We start from the raw sequence: 21243 nt of genomic DNA, 5'->3' as shown, positions 1-21243 counted from the left end.
GGATTTATAATATGATTAAAAAAATTGACGTGCGATTGTGATGCGTTTTTTTGTGAGTTTTTTGATAAGAATGTTTTTCTAACACAATATCTAGGAGTTGACATTAAACAATATAATCATTTACTTGTGTGTTGCACTAAATAAAACAATTAAAGGAATAACATTTTCAATTTAATCTCTTTTTCAATCACGGTGTAATAGAAAAAAATTGAGAAAATTGAAAAATCGAGAAAATCAAAAGAATCAACTAAAATTGAAAAAATCGATTTTATGTTGATTTGATTTTATTTATAAATTTAATAAACTAAGATACTTATTTTAGTTATTTTTGAATAAAAAATCAAACCAAATTGAACTATATATGTACACTCTACTTGGAGGATATAGAGGGTACCAATAATCCATCATAACAATTGTTGATAATTTAAATGGGCGTTTGATCATAATACATCCTGAAATAAAAAAAAAAGTTTAATAGAATTATTTGGCCATGAAATTTTTTCACGTTTTTCTAAAAAAAATATTTCATTTGAAAATCAGCGCAAGTTGTATTTGAAATTTGGAGAAAGCACTTGAACCTTATTTTCATTTCTTCTTTTTTCATTTTACTATATTTTTTAAGAAAGATTATCCTAACTTTTTAAAATAAAAATAATCACATTTAAATTATATTTCATGTTTTTAGAAAAAGTACATTAAAAACCAAAATTATTTGGAAAAACTATAAGCAAACACGACTCTTTTCAAATTCAACTATAAAAATTCAAATAAAGTGAAAAAATAATTGTAATAGTATATAATACCTTATATATATGTGAGATTTATAGTTTGTTTGACCAAGCTTTTATAATTAGTTTATTTTGAACAGTACTTTCACAGATATGTTTTTCAAAAAATATTTTTGATGAGAAACAACTTGTATAATACACGAGTAAATATGTGAACAAATTTACTGAATAGTTAATATTATTTAGTAGATAAATAGTTCTATATTGTGTAACACCTCTTACTTTTGTGTTAAGGTTTGATGTATTATGTTAGATCGGAATTCGATGGATTTGATTATACCTAGGAATAAAGGTCAAGGTCTAAGTGTGGAAAATGGGTTGGATATATGTGAGTTATGGCCATAAGGGAACTCTAGCACAAAGTTGGGTTGAAAGTCTTTCTAGAGAAAACGACTAAAATGGTCCTTGATATATATATGAGGGTTGGAGATTTTTGGTCCTTTATAGATTATGAAGAATCACGTAGTGTATTACCTATCAAATTAAAAGTATTAGAGTCTAGTTCCTAATGTTTCGTTTCTCATTTGGATCTTTCTACAAACTCAATCATTTCATTAGAAGGTAGCAGAGCAAACCGTTGGAAAGTTCTCTAGGAAATTTTGAGCCAAAAATGCCCATTATGCTGAGCGCAGAGTGAACTGATGGAGTTCTCCGAATACTCGTCTTCTTGAATATTTGATTCTATTTTTCACTCCTACGAGCTCTAAGTCGATCGATTTTCTCTCCTTTCCTCGATTTACAGTATCAAGCTATGTTATGTATTTTCAAGTGTTTTAAGCTAGCATTCTTAATCATTAATTATGAATTCGTAATAAGATTCTATGCTACAATCTTAGGGTTTTCAAAAACATCTTTAGGGTTCAAGAAAAGTTTTTGATGTTCTTCTTCTTCAAAGATCATATTTTTCTTGAATATTGGGAGCAATTAAGGTTATCACACGTGCGTGAACATTATTGTTCTTCACCCATACTACCTTTTCTTCAAAATTCATAATTAAATTTTACTACATGAACAATTTGGGTTAAGTATGAATTTGTTCGTGCTACTTCGTTATGGATGTCATGAACTCCATACAAATTTCTTAGGCACTCTTGAATTCTCTTTGTTCTTTCATTCCATAAATTCTATGATTTTCACCATGAAACTATAAAATATGAGTATTTTTCTTTAAAATCTAAGTTTGATAATTCCTCTTTAAGGATTTTAGTTATGATATGACCTTTATGACTATGAACCATGTCACGATGTGATGCCTAGACGAAAGCATGACTTACATATATGAACTTTTCAAATTAAAATATTATTATAAGTTATAATCCTTTCACATCCTAATTACGATCGATAAACCTCTCTTGAATTAGGTCGATCACTGGTACATGCATGCTCTTACATATGAAACTATTTATATATTACAATAGTGAGGCATCAACCAATAAGGAAGCTCTATTCAAGCTCTAAAGTACTAAGATCAATGATCATGGGTCACATGGTGATGTTGTTAGGAGCATCGAATATCATTTTTGTATCACTCAAGTTCGTACAGACACTACAAGAAAAGTGCTCATTACATGGGGATTTACCTGAGGATAATATAGTAAAATTTCCATGTAATTTGATTACCTGCGAATTTTCTTGCAAAGCGAAATCCGATGGAAAAACCTTCGTAGGTTATAACTCTTACCTGCGGTCTGTGAATTTATACAAGCCCTAGGTAATTTACCTGGGGAATTAAAATCCCCAAGTGATTACTTGCTGATTTATCCGCGATAACTATCGAAAATTCTTGTGGATAATTTTTTACCAAAATTTCTTGCGCATTTTCGTAGAAATATTTCGCAAGCGATTCCCCATGAAGATCCCCAAGTAAATTCCTAGGAGTTTGGAGATGAAATTTTGTGAAACAAAAGGAAATTCTTACGGATATATATGGAAATTTTGCTCAAGATAATTCCTATGAAAAGAAACCCGCAAGAACCAACAAAAAATACTATTCATTCACGTTATCATGAGCAGAACCGCTGTCATTCACGCTATCAGAGTCTTCACCACTTTCATTCTCATAAGCTTGATTGTCTTCTTGAGATGATTGCTCATTTGAAGATGATGTGTTGTATACATGTTTCTTCAATAAGTCTAGTTCCTTCTCCATCCTCTTATTTTTGTGACGTTCTTTCTACAATTGAGCATATAAGTCAACATTGGAAGCATTTATTTGAGCTTTAATCATCTCATCAATTTCTTTCGATAAAATCGATGTTGATAGTTTAGACGATGCCTTTACAAATCGACCTAGGGAGCCAAGACCTTTAACTCTTCCTTTTTTCTTTCCATCAAAATTGCACCCAGATATCCATTATTGTTAATTGAGAAGGTTGAGCAGCTGAATTAGTTTCTCCTTCTGCAGCTGATGCACTTTGAGTAGCTAATAATTCTTGTTTCTTTCTTTCAAAAATATTCTGCATCAAAACAGGTTATTTGAGACAATATTTAATGGACGTACAGACTCGTCCGCGCACCTGCCCTCTAACACTTTGTTCCCTTTGTCTCTTTGTCACCTAGATCATCGGACCTGATATCCTTTGTCCCGTCTTCGTTTGTGATCCTTCTCTCTTTCGAAACTTCGCTTTTAATCGTACTCTATTGCCAAGTGTCCATTCCTCCGTATGCCATGTGCGTTAATCAATTTCAGCGTAATACAATTAAATGCTCGTAAACTTCAACTATAAGATGTGAAGACAATTGTTTGTCCACAAAAATAAAGCATGCACGACAGACTGAAATTTACAGCAGACAGCAAAACAAATAGTGTAATGGATTGAAGTTTAATAACAATTACAAGATTTACCAAAAATTAACTATGGATAAACAAGTTCCAGCAATGTGTTTTATACTTTGCTTCCCTTTCTTAATTATAATTAAATTGTTCACGAGTTAGGTGGATCAACTTTTGAAGCTTTATTCATAAAAATGAAATTCATAGGTTCAACTAATTATTACAAGAATCAAAGAGATTGCACGTACGACATGATTGATCTGTTTATCTTTACAGATTAATTCTTCGATCTCTTTTTCTAAATTTCTTCATTTTTTCTTATAATTTCTTCGTTTTTTCTTATAATTTCTTCTTTCCTTCGGTAGTACCCTTTTTCTTCAATTAATCTTTTGTAGTTTGTTTGGAGTGCAAGTCAGTCCCGACCCTCTTTATCCGCTAAAGAATATTACATGACGACGGCACCGATGGTTCATCTGTAGGCACACAATAAAAAAAAATTCCCCCTTAAATTATGAAAATATAAATAAACTAAAAACAAAATAGAAAATGCGTTTGATCTTTTTCAAAAGAAATACTCCTTTTCTTTTTTGATAATTTTTTAATTTCATGACATATTCAAAATCACAAAATTAAATGACATTTGATACATTCTTTAAGATCACAATAATTAAAATTATTTTCTTAAATTTCATGTCAAGTCAAAATCAGACAATCAAATTGAAACGAGGAAGTTTCCATTTTCCTCTTTGTTTTGCATTCTGTAGAGTAGTATATATGAGTTTTATATTAGAAATCCTCAAATACCATATAGTACTTCACATAGAATTTTGTCATGAATCACAATAAACCGTCAAGTACACCATGAAATATGAACAATAATATACAATTGAATTAAAAGTTACTCCATTTTCATTTATCTCAACCTTTTCTTTCGTATTATTATTATTACAATGTATATGAACTAGATCTCACCATGGTTACGCATAGGACGATACCTCGAACGAAATGGCCAAAGAGAAGCTGCCATTTGTCTAAGTCTGAAGCAACGCCGCTGTCTGTTCATCCTTTCTTCTTCTTCAAGACAATCATCAGAACTATCCATCTGAGCTTCAGAAGAAACCGGTAACGGATTCCGGCAAACCGGACACGAATTATGTAGCCTTAACCAAGGGACAATACAATCCGAATGATATATATGTTTACATGGTAACTCTCTTGCTTCTCCACCTATTTTAAATTTTTCCTTACAAACCGGACATTCTGAATCATCTTTTAAATGTGCTGCCACAATCACCACCGTTGGAATCGAATTAATGATCGGCTCGGGTGCTGGTGCAGCACCCGGCCGATCATTTTGTGTTAACTCTTCTATTAGGTTTTCAAGACCCGGACCTGTGAAATAATCTCTACTATTATTTACTTCGTGTGGACCTAACCGCCGTCTTTCTCTGCGGTCAGGTCCACCGGATGGTCGGATGACAATCCATGAGCGTGGACGTGCTAGGATTCCGCTCTCTGGTGTAAATTCATCTGTGTCGTTATTTAGAAATGAGTATCTCCTTCTCGGCCTTAACCAGGAATCTCGAATCCTCTCATGCCGTCCACGTGTAGGTGGTGGTACGAGAGTTTCAGTTCCGTCCGAACGACGGAAAATAGGGATCACATTGCCTTGAGAGGTGTTGAATAAATTAGGGTCGAGCATGAGAGTTAGAGCTTCGAGAATTCTAGCTTCTGGAGAAGGATCAAATGCAGTGAAGTCTAAGATCTGTCCAGGGTTTGCTTCATCGATTTCGTAGAGGAAGTGACCGAAACAACGAGGACAGATGATCTCCGAGGGGTTTTCCGGTGATACCCTGACGATGAGATGGCATTGATAACACCAGTAACGCTGGAAGTTTCTGTTACCATTGTTAGGGTTTTCTGTTGAGGACATGTTTTTGGTTAAAAAATTAATCTAGTTTTAGAAAAGTATATTGTAATTGCACAAACAGAAACAGGAAAATGTGTTAGTTTTATATCTAACTATGATTTCAAAAGAAAGAAAAAAGGATGGCTTTTGGTCAGCAGAGAAAGCGATTCTATATTTGTTTGTTAGGTGTTTTTGCTGCTTCTTTATGAAGAAAAGCATCAGGATATGCATATGGTTATATTTGCCGATAAATTTTGTTTTATTAAACAAATTCCAACGGTTACTTTCACAAGAAGGAAAAATAAATTGAGATCTTGCATAAATTCTAGTTTATTCTATTTTCCTTTCATTTTATCCTTTCGTTGTTTTAATATACATAATAATGAACTAATTTTTAGATACGTGAATGTGCATTTCATGTTAATTAATCCATACAAACATTTTGATACATAGTACAAAATACAAAAATATGGAGTAGAATATATGTACGATAAGCAACACCAAAAATAATAGTACATATATTGCCTTCATAACTTATATATATTAGTTATGCGGATTTTTAGATTTTCAACTTAACGTCATACTAATTTTATACATGAGAGGGAAGTGGGAGGATAGAGGCAAGGTAGGAGAGAAATTTGCTATAAAACCCTATATATAGCTATAAATTGTAATATTTTAAGCGATATTAATTTATCGTAAATACATATCATATGTTTGTCTTGTGTAATTTTCCCATTCGGTTATTCAGCTGAAAGGTTTTGTTTGGGTTGGTATTAATAAGAATGAGGAGAGAGTTGAAGGAGTTGGTTTCAATCAGCTCAAACGAGTATGATTATGTATCGGATTACTGTTTTTAGAATAGCTTCTCGGACTAATTATTTATAACATTGTTGCAAAAAACATATTTATACAAAAGTAAATTAAAAAGGGAATTTTACAAAAATCTCATAGTGGTAAGAGCTAATTACATTTTTATCCCTGTTGATCTTTTCCAAATTACAAAAAATTCCTTAAATTTGGTGGAATCCAGATACATCCCAAAACGTCGTGTTCCGATTTCGGATACAACCCTCAATGTCCCAATACATCACGTTTCGATTTCGGATACATCACTCAACGTCTCGATACATTGCGTAAAGTGATGTATCCGACCAATACATCGCGTAAAGTGATGTATCCGAGAATCTAATACATCTTATAAAGTGATGTATCTGACAGATACATTGCGTAAAGTGATGTATCCGACCAATACATCGCGTAAAGTGATGTATCCGAGAATCTAATACATCTTATAAAGTGATGTATCTGACAGATACATTGCGTAAAGTGATGTATCCGACCAATACATCGCGTAAAGTGATGTATCCGAGAATCTAATACATCTTATAAAGTGATGTATCTGACAGATACATTGCGTAAAGTGATGTATCCGATAATAGGAGAGCGTAGAAACTTTTGTAATTTTTTCAAATAGTATAAAATTTTAGAGAATATGATAAAATAAATTATGTATTTAAGTAATTTTTCCTTAAAAATATAGCCATGTGAGTGCAATATATTGTCTTGGGTTGTATATTCTTAAAACACTTCCCAAAAGGAAAAAAGCATGAAAAAAATCAGACTTCATAACTAAATAAAACCTTATATTATTAAACATACATATACTTTTTCTTATTTATCAAACATAACAAAAATTAATTGCATGATATCGCAACATTTTTGTTGCTAAGCAATAGAATACTTCACTTTCTAATTAATGTTGCCAAGAGAGAGAAGACTAGGACAAATATGACTCATTTACTCCCATTGCCACCACTTTTGGAGGATATGATGTGAAAATCTCATTTATAGTGAACTTGTATTATAATTGTATGCTGAGTTGACAAAAAATGTTAATTTTATATGTTGTTGTAGAGATATTATAATTATATGAAAGTTGTATACAATGTTGTTGCAGATTTATTAAGTATGCAGAAAGTACCATGAACTTTATAAAACTTTATATGATTATATATACACATTTCATATATAATTTATTCAGATTTTATACGTGAATCATGACCAAGATTCGATTCATTTTTTTTTTCCAAGAATCTAACATGAATATTATACAAAATTTATACAATCATATACACATTTCATACTAATTTTATACAGTTTTCATACACAAAAATTGTGAGTGATATTCTAAGCTTTGTGAGAGAGATACATATTTCATATCAATTTTATACAGTTTTTCATTACACGTTATGAGCAAAATTCTAAGCCTTGAGTGAAATGTACATATTTCATACAGATTTTATAGAGCTTAAAAGTGCAATTGGGCCTGTTAGTCAGAATTGAGAATTGGGCCTGAAGTTCAGCTGCGAAGGAACCCAAGTTCAAGGCAGCCCAATAGCCGTTTGGTTTATTTTGTTGAGAAATTTTTTTTGTAAATAACACTATTTGTGTTCAAATTTACAAAAAATAGTAAGGTTTTGCTTAGTTACAAAATCTACCACCATTTTCATTTCAAAATGTAGTGAAATACATTGTATCCGTGCACATAATAATAGTGCAATACACAGTATTAGCGCGCATAAGAAATTGTAGTGGAATATATCTTGTATCTCCGTCTATAATAATAGTGAAATACATATAAGTGTATTTGTGCATAATGCATATACAATCTCTCTAAATACAATTTTTTTCTAATTCCACTGCCTTCACTTATTCAAACTTATTTCCTCTTTTTTCCATGTTGGAGGATAAATGAATTGTAGATCGCCCCATATTGTTATTTTTATTTTTTTATACGCCCTCGTCTCAATTGATATGACATTATTTTTTTAGTGAGTTTAAAAAGCAATGACATTTTTCTATATTTGGTAATAGCAATTTAACTTTAAACTTTTTATGTTATCCTGAAAGGATTTATAGTCACACATATATTTATAATTTATTTTAGATCATAAAATTTCAAAAATCTTTAATTCATTTTACAACTTTTTATTGAATCAAACACTTTCACATTAATTGACAGAGTTAATAATTATGAATCAAAATATTCAAATAATTGTTACATAAAAATTACGTTGGATTGAGATGACAATAAAAATAAAAGTTTACCTTCGTCAATCGGCATCATTTGGTCCAAGCTTGCAACCAAAATTATGAGCCCATATATTATATCTTAACCTATTTAGTCCATTTTGTATATAATTTAAAATAGAGAAAATTTTAGAAATAACAAATCTAATAGACATAATAAGGCTCTATAGCTATAGTTCTGATAATTGTGCTTCATAGCTATAGTTCCGTTTACTATGGAGACTGTAGTTTGTATATTTGTTCGTTTGTATATTTCGCTTGCGAATATACAAATAGGGTCACTATATACAAATTTTATATTTATACATTTATGAATTTTTCAGAACTCCGTTTATATAATTCGCTTGCCAATATACAAACAGGGTAATTTATTATGAATTTTTCATAAATTGTATACAAATAGCTTGGTAAGCATATGCAAAAAATTGGATTTATATAATAAGGAACCGAATTATACAAATTCTCGATTTATACAAATCAGGCAAATAACAAGAATTTGAGAAACTGTAGCCGCGAATTATAATTTTCTTAAACTATAGCTATAGTACCTAATATATGCTAAATGTTTGTTATTTTGCATAATTTTCCCTTTAAAATACTTGGAGGAAAAATGATTATTTTTTAATTTGTGATTTTATTTTTTTAAATGTAGCTTAAAAACTGATTGAAAGTGATATTCATGATTATCATTAAAGATGTATGTATACATTATTGGGTGGATTGACGCAAAAAATAAAAACTTCATTCCTGGAGTTTCTAAAAGCTTGAAAACTCACAAATAGATTTTGTGATTTGTTTAAATTTTCCACAAATTGGTGATTGAGATTAATTTGTGGTTAAATTTTAAAGTTATTCGATGAAGTTTTGAGCTATTTGGTAATTATATTTTTTATCCATTTGAGATGGAGTTTTGGAGAAGACGAAATCCTATTTTATACAAGTTTGTATAATACTATTATATAATACTTAATAGTGTAAAAGGGTATATAAACACCTCTTATACACTACTATACGCTTTTATATATGATCGATGCATCGTTTATAGTTCATGTATAATATTGTATAACATGGTATACCAAGTGTAGAAACATTGTTGCGATTTTTTTTGTTTTTTTTTGGATATGCACGTGAAAAATGAAAATATGACTATATAAGTGCAATGAGTTATGTTGAAAAAAAAAATTCATCAAAGAAAAGAAAAAATACATAAATACACAACTTAAGATATCATAATCTCTAAAATTTTCTACCATTTAAAAAAAATACAAAAGTTTCCTCTCGGATACATCCCTCTCATTAAGTAATGTATCATTTGTAATCAAATATTTTTATTTCAAAAGATTGTTTTATTAAATTTATTTACAAAGCCAAGTAATTAAGGTGTATGGGAGAAGTTACTTGGAGAGTTGTCAAATTGAAAGGAAGTGTTGGCACTTAATTGTCTTCAAAAGAGACAAGTGTCCTTACACTTGGCTTAATTTTAGTGCTACCATTTCCCTATTTAAAGCTTCTTCTTTCAACAACAATTAGCTAACAAAATTACTGATTTTGCTTTCTCTCTTACTCTCCCTCTCGTTTCACCTCTCTTTGTCTTTTTAAGATAATTAATTCTTTGACTTTGTAATTTTATTTTCCCACTAATAACTTGTTGATATTAATTAATTTGCTAATTCATCTATCCTCTATTTAAGATAGAGAAGGCTTGTTTAATTTTGGGGAAATATTTCACATCGTTAAAATAGTTTCTTAGGACAGCGCCCAGCACGACTCAAGTATTAGTTTTATGCACTATTATTATATATCATCGTAGTAATATTTATCTATTTTCAGGACTATTATTTTGTTAAATAATAAGTTATATTATTATTGTGAAATTTTTAATTATTTCCCAATATCATTTGCAATGTATTGGACAAGCAAGGAATGAATATGAGAGCAATGAATTCGGAATTTCTGTAATTGGGGAAATTTTCGGGATATGATGTAATTAGTCCCCAAATGTATGAGATTTTTGTAAGTTCCCCCAAAAAATTACATAAATACACAACTTAAGATCTAATCTCTAAAATTTCCTACAATTTTAAAAAATTACAAAAATCCTCTCTAGGATATATCTCTAACCCCTCTCGGATACATCTCTATCCTATTTTAGATACATCCATATCCCTTCTCGAATACATCCCTATCCCCTCTCATCCCTCTCTCCTTATCCCTTCTGACATACATCCCTATTCCCCTCGGATACATCCGTCCCATTAAGGGGGAGTAATTAATATTCAAACTCAAAAGCTTGGTAAGCATATCCAAAAAATTGGATTTATACGATAAGGAATCGAATTATATAAATTCTAGATTTATACAAATCAAGCAAATAACAAGAATTTGGAAAACTGTAGCCGCGAATTATAATTTTCTTAAAATATAGCTATAGTACCTAATATATGCTAAATGTTTGTTATTTTGCATAATTTTCCCTTTAAAATACTTGGAGGAAAAATGATTATTTTTTAATTTGTGATTTTTTTTTTTAAAATGTAGCTTAAAAACTGATTGAAAGTGATATTCATGATTATCATCAAAGATGTATGTATACATTATATTGAGTGGATTAACGTAAAAAATAAAACTTCATTCTTGGAGTTTCTAAAAGCTTGAAAACTCACAAATAGATTTTGTGATTTGTTTAAATTTTCCACAAATTGGTGATTGAGATTGATTTGTAGTTAAATTTTAAAGCTATTCGATGAAGATTAGAGCTATTTGGTATTTTTTTTTAATCCATTTGAGATGGAGTTTCGGAGAAGACGAAATCCTATTTTATATAAGTTTGTATAATATTATGTAATACTTAAGTGTAAAAGTGTATATAAACACCTCTTATACACTACTATACACTGTTATATATGATTGATGCATCGTTTATAGTTAAATGTATAATATTATATTACATGGTATACCAAGTGTAGAAACATTGTTGCGATTTTATTTTTTTCGATATGCACGTGAAAAATGAAAATATGACTATATAAGTGCAATGAGTTATTTTGAAAAAAAATCATAAAAAAAAGAAAAATTACATAAAAATATTACATAACTTAAGATATCATAATCTCTAAAAATTTCTATCATTTAAAAAAATTACAAAAATTCCCTCTCGGATACATCCCTCTCCCCTCTCGGATCATTAAGTAATGTATCATTTGCAATGAATCGGACATCCAAAAAATGAATCCGACAACAATGAAAAATCCAAAAATTTTGTAATTGGGGAAATTTTCGGGATATGATGTAATTAGTCCCCAAATGTATGAGGTTTCTGTAAGTTTCACATAGAAAAATTACATAAATAAACAACTTTAGATATCATAATCTCTAAAATTTCTTACAATATAAAAAATTACAAAAATCCTCTCTCGGATACATCTCTACCCCCTTGGATACATCTCTATCCCCTCTCAGATATATCCATATCCCCTCTCATCCCTATCCCCTTCGGATACATCCCTATCTCTTCTCACATACATCCCTATCCTCCTTGGATACATCCGTCTCATTAAGTAATGTATCATTTGCAATGTATCGGACAATCAAAGAATATATCCAAAAGCAATAAAAAATCTGAGATTTTTGTAATTAGAAAAACTTTCGGAATAGAATGTAATTAGCCTAGGATTTATAATCCTTCATTAACTAAAGTAAAACTTTTAGTAATACAATTATATGTGTAGCACAGTGAAATAAGGATAGAACTATGATTAATAATTTGAAGCTTTTAAGGAATATATTCTACACTGACAAATGAGGCTACCTTCAATAAGTTTTAATATTGACTATTTTCCATTTTGAAACCCTAGATAAGAATAGTGAGGTTATTTGTTCCACATTTAATTTCAAAAGTAAAGGGGGTGTAATTAATATTCAAACTCAAAAGGTTAATTTAGAGGATTAAGTAGAATTTAATCAATTATATTTTATCTGATACATAGCCATCAATCATTGTGGAGAGAACAAGAAGAGTTGAATGTAAGATAATGTCATCGATACATCATACATACAAAGTTACAAATCGCAGTCACGGAAACTTCAAAGTGTATATACTCAATTTACACGGTATCTTTTTTTTTATTATTATAATTTTTATGTTTGTTAGTAAGCAAGCAAAGAATATTATTCCAAAAATATTTTATATAATCTAGGCAAACACTACAAATATAGGGATAGAGGATGAGAGCAGGGGTGGCGTGAAATAGGAGCTATATCGGTGGGGCTGGAGGTGAGGTGTGTTAGAGGGCGAGAAAAAAGACAATTAATGTGGAATGTCACTTATATAACTTGTTTTTCCTACTTTTCGTTAGGAAAGTCATTTTCCTTATTTTTTAAGAAACTTGGAATTTTTTAAATTTTTTTGACCAACCTAACATTGAAAATTTAAAATTTAAAATATATTTTGAAAAATATTTTCTCTCGCTCCCCGCCAAACATACCCTTGTAGCGAGTTTTCGTTTACCAATGTTTAGTTCATATAAAGCTTCAAATTGTATAAACAATATAATTAAAAACCTTTGGACTTTCGTTGGATCATTTTAAAATGACAAAGATAAATTAGATATATTTGTAGATACCAAGTTAATTAAAGAAACAGGCACAGAGATATACTTGTCTTAATCAATTTGGATTTAGCAACGACTTTTGGTTTAGTATGTTTTATTTTTATGGTGAAGTAGGTATAAGGTTGTCTCTTATTTGGACCATTTACGTTTGACAATCAGTAATCAAAACCAATTAAGGTCAAATTGGGTTATTCACTTGATTCAGAGGGTGGAAGATGTTATGAATTTGAAATATTCAAACGTTTCCAACTACTTTCAATTCAAGAATGATGTCTCTTTCCGTTTTTTACAATTCTTTAATTTTAATTTTTTATGTGACAAGTTTAAAATTATAAGATTAAAAGATCTTTGGTATTGCTGCTAAAAACTGCTTATTTCTAGAAGAACTTTATTTTTTGTCAAATAACTTTTGCAAAAGTTCTTTTGAAAAAAAAATAAAAAATTGTGTTTGACTAATTCATTTGAAAGTTTTTTGATAAGCAAATTGTGTTTGAATTATCTTTTTTTTTTTAAAAGTGTTTTTGAGAGTCAAATTACGAAAAAGGGCAAATATCAGTTTACTTTTAATATTTGAATTATTTTATATAGAGAGAAACTATTTTAAATATCTAATACAAAAATTTAAATTTAAATTGACATGTACATGTTCAAAGTTTTAATCAATATTATACATAAATAAATAAATAAATAAAATATTAGCATGATGATTTAATAATTAAAAATATCAAGCAAAATAAATTTAAAAATCATTCCACATATTAAATCACTACATATAAAAAATTCACCACAAAAATAAATAAAGTCCTTCATATTTTTTAATCCTACAAAACATTGTTGTCACTTTTATTTCTAATTCTGTAAAAAAAATATATAAGATATAAAATAATAATATATAAACATAAAATAATTTTTTTTATTACTTATAAAAAATGAATGAAACTTAACCAAACTTATGGGATATCGTAATTAATTAATAAGGGATATATTGGTAAATATGTATATATGGAAAAGATATTTTAGTTTTCAATTTTTTTTTTTATGTTTCTGCTTTTTTAAGAAGCGGAATTTTTTTGTAATGACCTGGATGGTCATTTTTGGCTTTTTCGTGAAATTTACCGTTTTGCCCTCCCGATATCGAGTCCGAGTCTTTTATGATTGAGTTTGAAAAGTTGGTTTTGATCTTGGAGTTAGAAGTTGAGAATTTTGTAAGTTTTGAGTTTGAAAGACTAATATTGTTAAGAAAGTGATTTTTGGAGTTTCGAGTGTCAGAATGGAATTATGTCGATTCCATGAATCCCAGAATGTGGAATCTGAGGTGTGAGAGTTGTTGGTTTGAGATTCTGAGTCTTTTTGAGGATTTGAGGTCCTAAGTTGTGAAATTGTGAAAATTTAGCCTTTGGGTTGACTTTGGTCAACCTTCAGAGTTTGGATGCTAGGATCGAAATTTCGAGAGTTCCATTGGGTTCGGGGGATGATTTTAGGTCTAGAGTAGGTCTTGGTTGATTTTTGAGAGGTCTCGAGCTTGTTTTAGCCTTTTTAGACGTGAGTTAGTTTCTTGTGGTTTTCACGGATGTCGGATCAAGGAGACCTCAAATTCCTGTTTTGACGGTTCCATTGAGTCCAATACATCGAGTATATTTGATTTGCATATGTGGTTTGTCTTTATGGGGTTCAAAAAGACTCCCGAGGGTCCTTTCGATGTTTTGAGAGTTAGCTAAGTTACTGGTGCTGCAGGCTTCGCTTTTGCGAAGGTCCAGTCTGCTTAAGCGACCTCCGCTTAAGTAGAGGTCCTGTCGCTTAAGCGAAGGAGGCTTCGCTTTTTTGAGAACCGCATTTTTAGTGGGGTTCGCAAAAGTTGCTTTTGTGATACCTAGAAGGGTTTTTGGCCTGCAAATTTTGGGGGTTTAAGCCCCATTTTTCATTTTTGAGAATGGAGAACCCTTGGTGGCGATTGTTGAAAGGATTTCTTGTACTAAATCAATTGGGTAAGCTTTCATTATCCTAAATCTTAATTTCCCTTTGATTATATATGGATTTTTATTTTTATTGGTAAATGGCGAGGTTTTTCAAGAACTCAATTCTTCGCTAAAATAGAGATTTCGAACTGTTTTTGAGTCCTTTATCAAAATGATTTTTCTCAATGAGTTCCTAAAGCCTTGAGTAATGTTTTCAAATATTAAATTTCGAATTCAAACCTTATTTTCAGAATTGGGTTTTATGTTGATTGACCCACTTTTCAAGAGAATTGTTATGGATATTGTTGTTTCCGGAAAGTGATTGTGAATACTTGCTTGTGTATAGATTTTGTGGCTTTGGAAGTCATTTGGAAGGGGAAGAATCAACTTTTGAAGTGATTATTGATTGATTTAAGGCAAGTGATCTCCTAAACCTTGTATTCTAGTAGAATTCTTGTACTTCATTCGTTATTTGTGTGTTGGGAGTAATGGAGATGAGGTGAAGGGTTTAATTGTCCACTTGATATATCTAAATAAATGAAAAGGGGTTTAAATGAAAAAATGTTTTGTGATGAACATGATGATGTAAATTGTCTTGTTGTGAACCTTATTGATTGATTGATTGATGAAATGCTTGAAAGCACGAATGCGGACTTGAATTGTGTGAATTGTTGCCTCTTCTATATGGTGTGATATTGATTGCGTGCATTGATTGTTGAACACCGTGATGAAACATGGGATGATTTATGATGTCGAGGTCTTTGTCGGTGAGTGATATAAAGCTGATGGGAAATGGTTACAAGTAGTAATATTGTGCCGATGGGAAATGATTTCGGCTAGTGATTTGATATAAAGCCAATGGGAAATGGTTTTAGATAGTGATAATGTGTCGATGGAAAATGGTTCCGGCGAGAGATTGATTACTGTGACTTGATGCATTTGATGCCTATGCGTGTCTTGCTTGTTACTTGTGATTGATATACTTGTTGCATGTGACTGAACTATGTGACTTTAAGATGACTTACTTGGTTCATTGATTGCGACTATTGGACTATGGATATTGATACTTGTGAGCCGTGTATTGTAGAATTTCTAGGTTGGAATGATTTCTATGCAGGTTGTAGTTTGAGGAGGTTCAGTTGGAGTGTAACGGGTACTTGATTTCTAGTTAGATGTCTTGTTTATTAGTCTGCTTGCTGGGTACCATGTTGTTGGTACTCACTTCTTGCTTCTACACTTGTGTAGGTACTGAGCCCGATATAGCGTAATCGCTCTTCTTCTCTTTTTCTAAGGCTCGTGAAGGACTTCGGAGGTAGCTGCTTGTCATCCCGGCGGATCCTCTTTTCCTTTTCTTTAAGCTTTTTTCTATTTGAGAAACAAAGAGTGAGACTTGTACTTATTTCTTAATTCCGCATTCCACACATTATGTATTTAATGATTTGTACACATGGCAATCAGATTTTGGGTATTTTAATAGAAGAATAAGTTTTTCGCTTTATCTTGTTCTTGCTTTATTTTAATACATTTTACATATTTTTAATTTAATACCATAAGATCAAAAGTACTGTTTACTTTCTTAAATTTTGAATCAAATGATAATCAAACAAATAAACTGAAACAGAAGGAATAGTATTACTCCCTCTGTCCAACAATAATTTCCCACTATTAACTTGACACATACCTTAAGAAACAATTAATAATAGGAGTAGTATTACTATATTACCCTTTAAATATATTAAATTTAAAGTTTTGGAAAATGTATTAGATATTAAATAGTAATTTAATAGCTAAGGTAAAATAGAGATAAAAGAGTAAATTATCTCTTGATTTTCCAAACTGGACAAGTATTGTTGGACAACTATTTTTAGTATTGTGGATAAATAAATATAAACGGTGTACTCCCTCTCCTTAGTAAAAATAGATGTTCCTTAATACTGCACATGTTCCTATTTATATGTCGTCCTTACTATAAATATATGGTCTGTAATAGTACTTATCATTTCACAAAACTAATACATAAATAACACTATTTTTCATATTTCACCCTTGAGAGTTATTAACCTTGAAAGTATGAATTTGATCAACATAGAAAAACTAAGGGGTTGTTTGGTTTGAATTCAAGTTATGTTGGGATTAATTATGATTGGATGTTATGATGGGATATGTTATGAAAATTATATTTTGTTGAGTATTTGGTTGTTGTATTCAAATTAATAAATTTTAAAAATAATTTATTTGTTTACAAAAATGTACTTCATGAATGTAAAAAGTGATGTATAAAAAGGGTTGAAAGAGACATTTTTGTCATTTACTTATTTTTTTCCCGGGATACGTTATCTCGGGATTACTATACACCCCAAGCGGAGGGATAACTTATTCCGGTACTAATTATTAATTTCGGCATAAGTTATCCTGGACTTGCTGTCACGATCCAGACCGTCGTGAGTGGCACCCACACTAACCCTCCGGTGGGAGAAACCATTTATACTAATTAGCTAACCAACTCTAATCAAATACTAAGATATTTAAGTTACGAAAGCAAGTTAAATGTTAAGGAAAGAATTAGGGAGTTCCCATAAACTCCGAACAAAAGTCTAACAACTAAACAGATGCGAAAATTATGCCTAGAACCTGAAAGTCAATGAACCAAAACTCTAACAAGATCCATAAGTTTAAATAAGAAGGGCTACAACCCCAAACTAATGTACTAATAACTAACTAGAAAGTCTAAGCCCGATATATGGACATAGACATAAAGAGAACTCATGGCAGCCCGGAAGAAATGGCTCACCCTTGAATTCGAACGATCACTGATCTTCTAAGCGAGGTCTGTCAATAGCCGCTTGAAGATGCCCTGTACTCAACAAAGAAAGAACAAGTGCAACATCAGTACACAACCACAATGTACTGGTAGGATTACACGGCTATCCCACTAAGTGCAACATACATAAGTCAATACAACAATACAATAACATGCATACACCGAACATATACAATATCATCAACAATTACGGACAACGAACAGTTTCACAATTCTCAAATATCAACAGTTATATCAAGGCATTGGTCCTCTCATGGAACCCAAACCCAAACAGTTAGCATACCGATACGTGGTACCCGATCCAATGATTGTTTCGGAACGTGGCAACCGATCCCATAACTATGCCGGAACGTGGCAACCAATCCAAGTTAGTGTATCAAAACGCAATACCCGATCCATTCAACAAGCCACAATCACAATCACAATCACAATCACAAGTATATTGTCATTATCATACAATCAAGTCATGATTTCATGGAAACATCATTCATCTATCCTCATTTACACCTAGTGTGATCAATAGTGCCACATTCGCATACATACATGCATCATAATGAAGCAAGAACAAACATATATCACACAATCATGAAATCACAACCATCACCTACCTCAAAACAAGCTTGAATCCCTTAAGAAACTTGATTCTTCCCTTTCCGGATTTGTTCCACTTGTTCTTGGTCTACAAACAATTAATATAACACAGGAATCAATAAATAATAACTAATTACCCGAATTACTAACAATTCTATCAACCTTAGATCAAACTCATGATCCCATATTCTAAATTAGGGCTTTTTCCACTATACTTTCCGGATCAAAATCCTTCCCCATCGATAATTACCCATTAGATTACGTTCTACGGATCGAAAAATGGATTCTGGGAGTTAAAATCTTACCTTTAGCTTCAAGAATGGTGGAAAACAGGCAAGAAAAGCCCTAGGTTTGTTCTTTAACTCTCAAGTTTGAAAATTTCAGAATAAAACGTTTTTGGGATTTATTTTCGACTTTAAGTCGCGTCTGTCCCGCCACAGCGACCTCACCCCGCTACAGCGGCCCCGCCCTGGCGGAAGAAAACACCGTTGTAGCAGCTTGCACGGAACAGTGAGCAAAATTAATAATTCCAATACCTCCATTTCACAACACACCTTCAACCAACGATACTCAAAAACTACTCGTTCACGCCAAGATCAGTTTCGGGAGTTCTACTCACCTGAATTCAATTCCGTAAAGTTGTATGGGTTCCTTAACGTCTTAGTTATCAACTCATGTAATTAAAATCATAATTAAATCGCCCAATTACCACCATATTTCCCTAGAATTTAATGAATCCGATTTCGTCCAAATCTTGACTAGGTTGGAAAATTCCAAGTTACTACGAAAAAGTTTTCCAACCCAAAAAATTTACCCATTCGATTTTCTATAACAACGAGAACATGTCGTTACAATATATACCAATTTACCCATCACTCGTCTCCAAGTGACAAACTTAGGAAAAACAGGTTAAAGAAAGAATGAAGTAGTACCTGAATCGACGAACAATTAAGGATACTTGTCTCTCATGTCCTTCTCGATTTTCCAAGTAGCTTCCTCAACTGGACGATGCTTCCACTGAACCTTCACAGACTTAATCTCCTTGGTCCTCAGCTTACGCACATCACGAGCCAGAATCGTAGTCGGTTCCTCCTCATATTGGAGGTCTTTATCTAACACAATTGAGTCTCACTTAATGATATAATCTCCGCCACCATGATATCTTTTGAACATGCACACATGAAATACCGAATGAACTCCCGATAGGTTAGGAGGTAAAGCCAATCTATAAGCCACTGGACCTACACATTCAAGAACCTCAAATGGACCAATGTAACAAGTACTAAGCTTGCCCTTCTTGCAAAATCTCATCACCCCTTTCATGGGTGACACCTTGTAATATCTCGCAATTTGAAATAGCTAGGAAGAAGCTAAGAATTGGAAATAGTCATCTTTGGAAATAATAAAGATCTGGAAATTTGTTAAAGTCAGGAAATAATAAGTTTTTGGTCAATTTCAAACGGATATAACTCCTAGAACAGGATGAGTTAGTTATACTTCCAGATATGGTTGGAAAGCTCCTGGAATTATCTTTCCAACACCACCAAGTTTGCGCAATTCCAAGTTCGTATGAGTGAGTTACCCCCTTTGGAAGTTGGGTAGTGCGATTAAGGAAAGTCTAATCCTGATTTTTGAAGGGTAGATTAGTCTTTTCCTTACCCGATTAATTTAATTCGTTTTAGTGAATTAATTCAGGGTCAAATCAGAAGGAGATCAGTTTAGTCAATTGGAAATTCACGCTAGGGCTTGGAGAAAAGAGGTGAAAGGAGAGGAAAAACACAAGATTACCAAGATCGTGCGATTTAGTTGTGGATTTCACCAAGGAATTGATCCTACAAGGTATGTGAGTCTTCCATAGCGTTGGGTTCATTCATCCACGTGCCAAACATGTTTAGTTCAGCGAAATTTGTCCTAAAGGAGTTTGAAAGTTGATGTTGTTGACATTTATTCTTGAATTTGAATGTTGTTCTTGAATTGGGATGAATTGAGGAGTTTCTGAGATCTTTACGTTGAGTTTTAGAGTTGTTTTGGGTTAGGTTCTTGGGTACATATGTTGGGTATCAAAATCTAAAATAAATTTGTGAATAATAGTCGAGTTTAGGCAAATTGGGGCTGGAAAACGACGAAGGAAAACGTCGGACAAGGAACATGTACTGTTCCTTCAGGGTGAAAATTTTCTCAACACGTCGCGGAGAGGACGTGGACTCCTCTGTCTCAAAATTTAATTTCGCGAGCAAATATTTTAATGCAACTCCGCATTGCGGACTTGTTCCAAGATGGTGATTTCGTGATTTTTCTTATGTTTAGCTATCTAAAAACACTCATAAACATCATGAGATCTTTCCTATCACAATTCATAATCCTTGAATCCATAATTCAATTCAAGGACAGTTAAGAGTCAATTCAAGTAAAGTTAATAGTCAAATCAAGAGAAATTCGTCAAAGTTTTCAAAGGTCTTTTACAAACGTTTTAACTTTGTTTTGAGACTTAAAGTTCAAGTTGAGTAAGAGCAAAGAGTAAAGCTTGAAGTTCATTTCTTCAAAAGTATATGGGGATTATGTATTCCCAAAGGGTTTAAAATAATTTCACATTTAAATAAGAAAGGAAACCTCGATTTCCAAAGAGCCTTCGGGCTAGTTTTCAGAAAAGAGTAAATGCTTTCATAATTAAGCAAGAGGGGAAACTTTGATTTCCAAGATAGC

At 31.7% G+C, this 21243-nt stretch overlaps 1 protein-coding gene across 1 annotated transcript; it reads right to left on the bottom strand.

Annotated features, from left to right (window-relative positions):
* Positions 1-3923: 3923 nt before the first annotated feature.
* Positions 3924-5537, bottom strand: LOC102603866 (E3 ubiquitin-protein ligase RING1-like). The gene is made up of 2 exons (XM_015310675.1): positions 4534-5537; positions 3924-4034 (listed from the first exon to the last, which is right to left on the bottom strand). Exons 1-2 carry the CDS (start codon positions 5492-5494, stop codon positions 3997-3999), a joined length of 999 nt encoding a protein of 332 aa, XP_015166161.1. The 5' UTR covers positions 5495-5537; the 3' UTR covers positions 3924-3996.
* Between the last annotated feature and the right edge of the window lie 15706 nt (positions 5538-21243).

This window comes from Solanum tuberosum, unplaced genomic scaffold (assembly GCF_000226075.1).
Source record: "Solanum tuberosum cultivar DM 1-3 516 R44 unplaced genomic scaffold, SolTub_3.0 scf00134, whole genome shotgun sequence".
Classification (NCBI taxonomy): domain Eukaryota; kingdom Viridiplantae; phylum Streptophyta; class Magnoliopsida; order Solanales; family Solanaceae; genus Solanum; species Solanum tuberosum.
The sequence above is the reverse complement of the archived record's forward strand: the minus strand, read 5'-3'. Positions and strand labels throughout refer to the sequence as shown.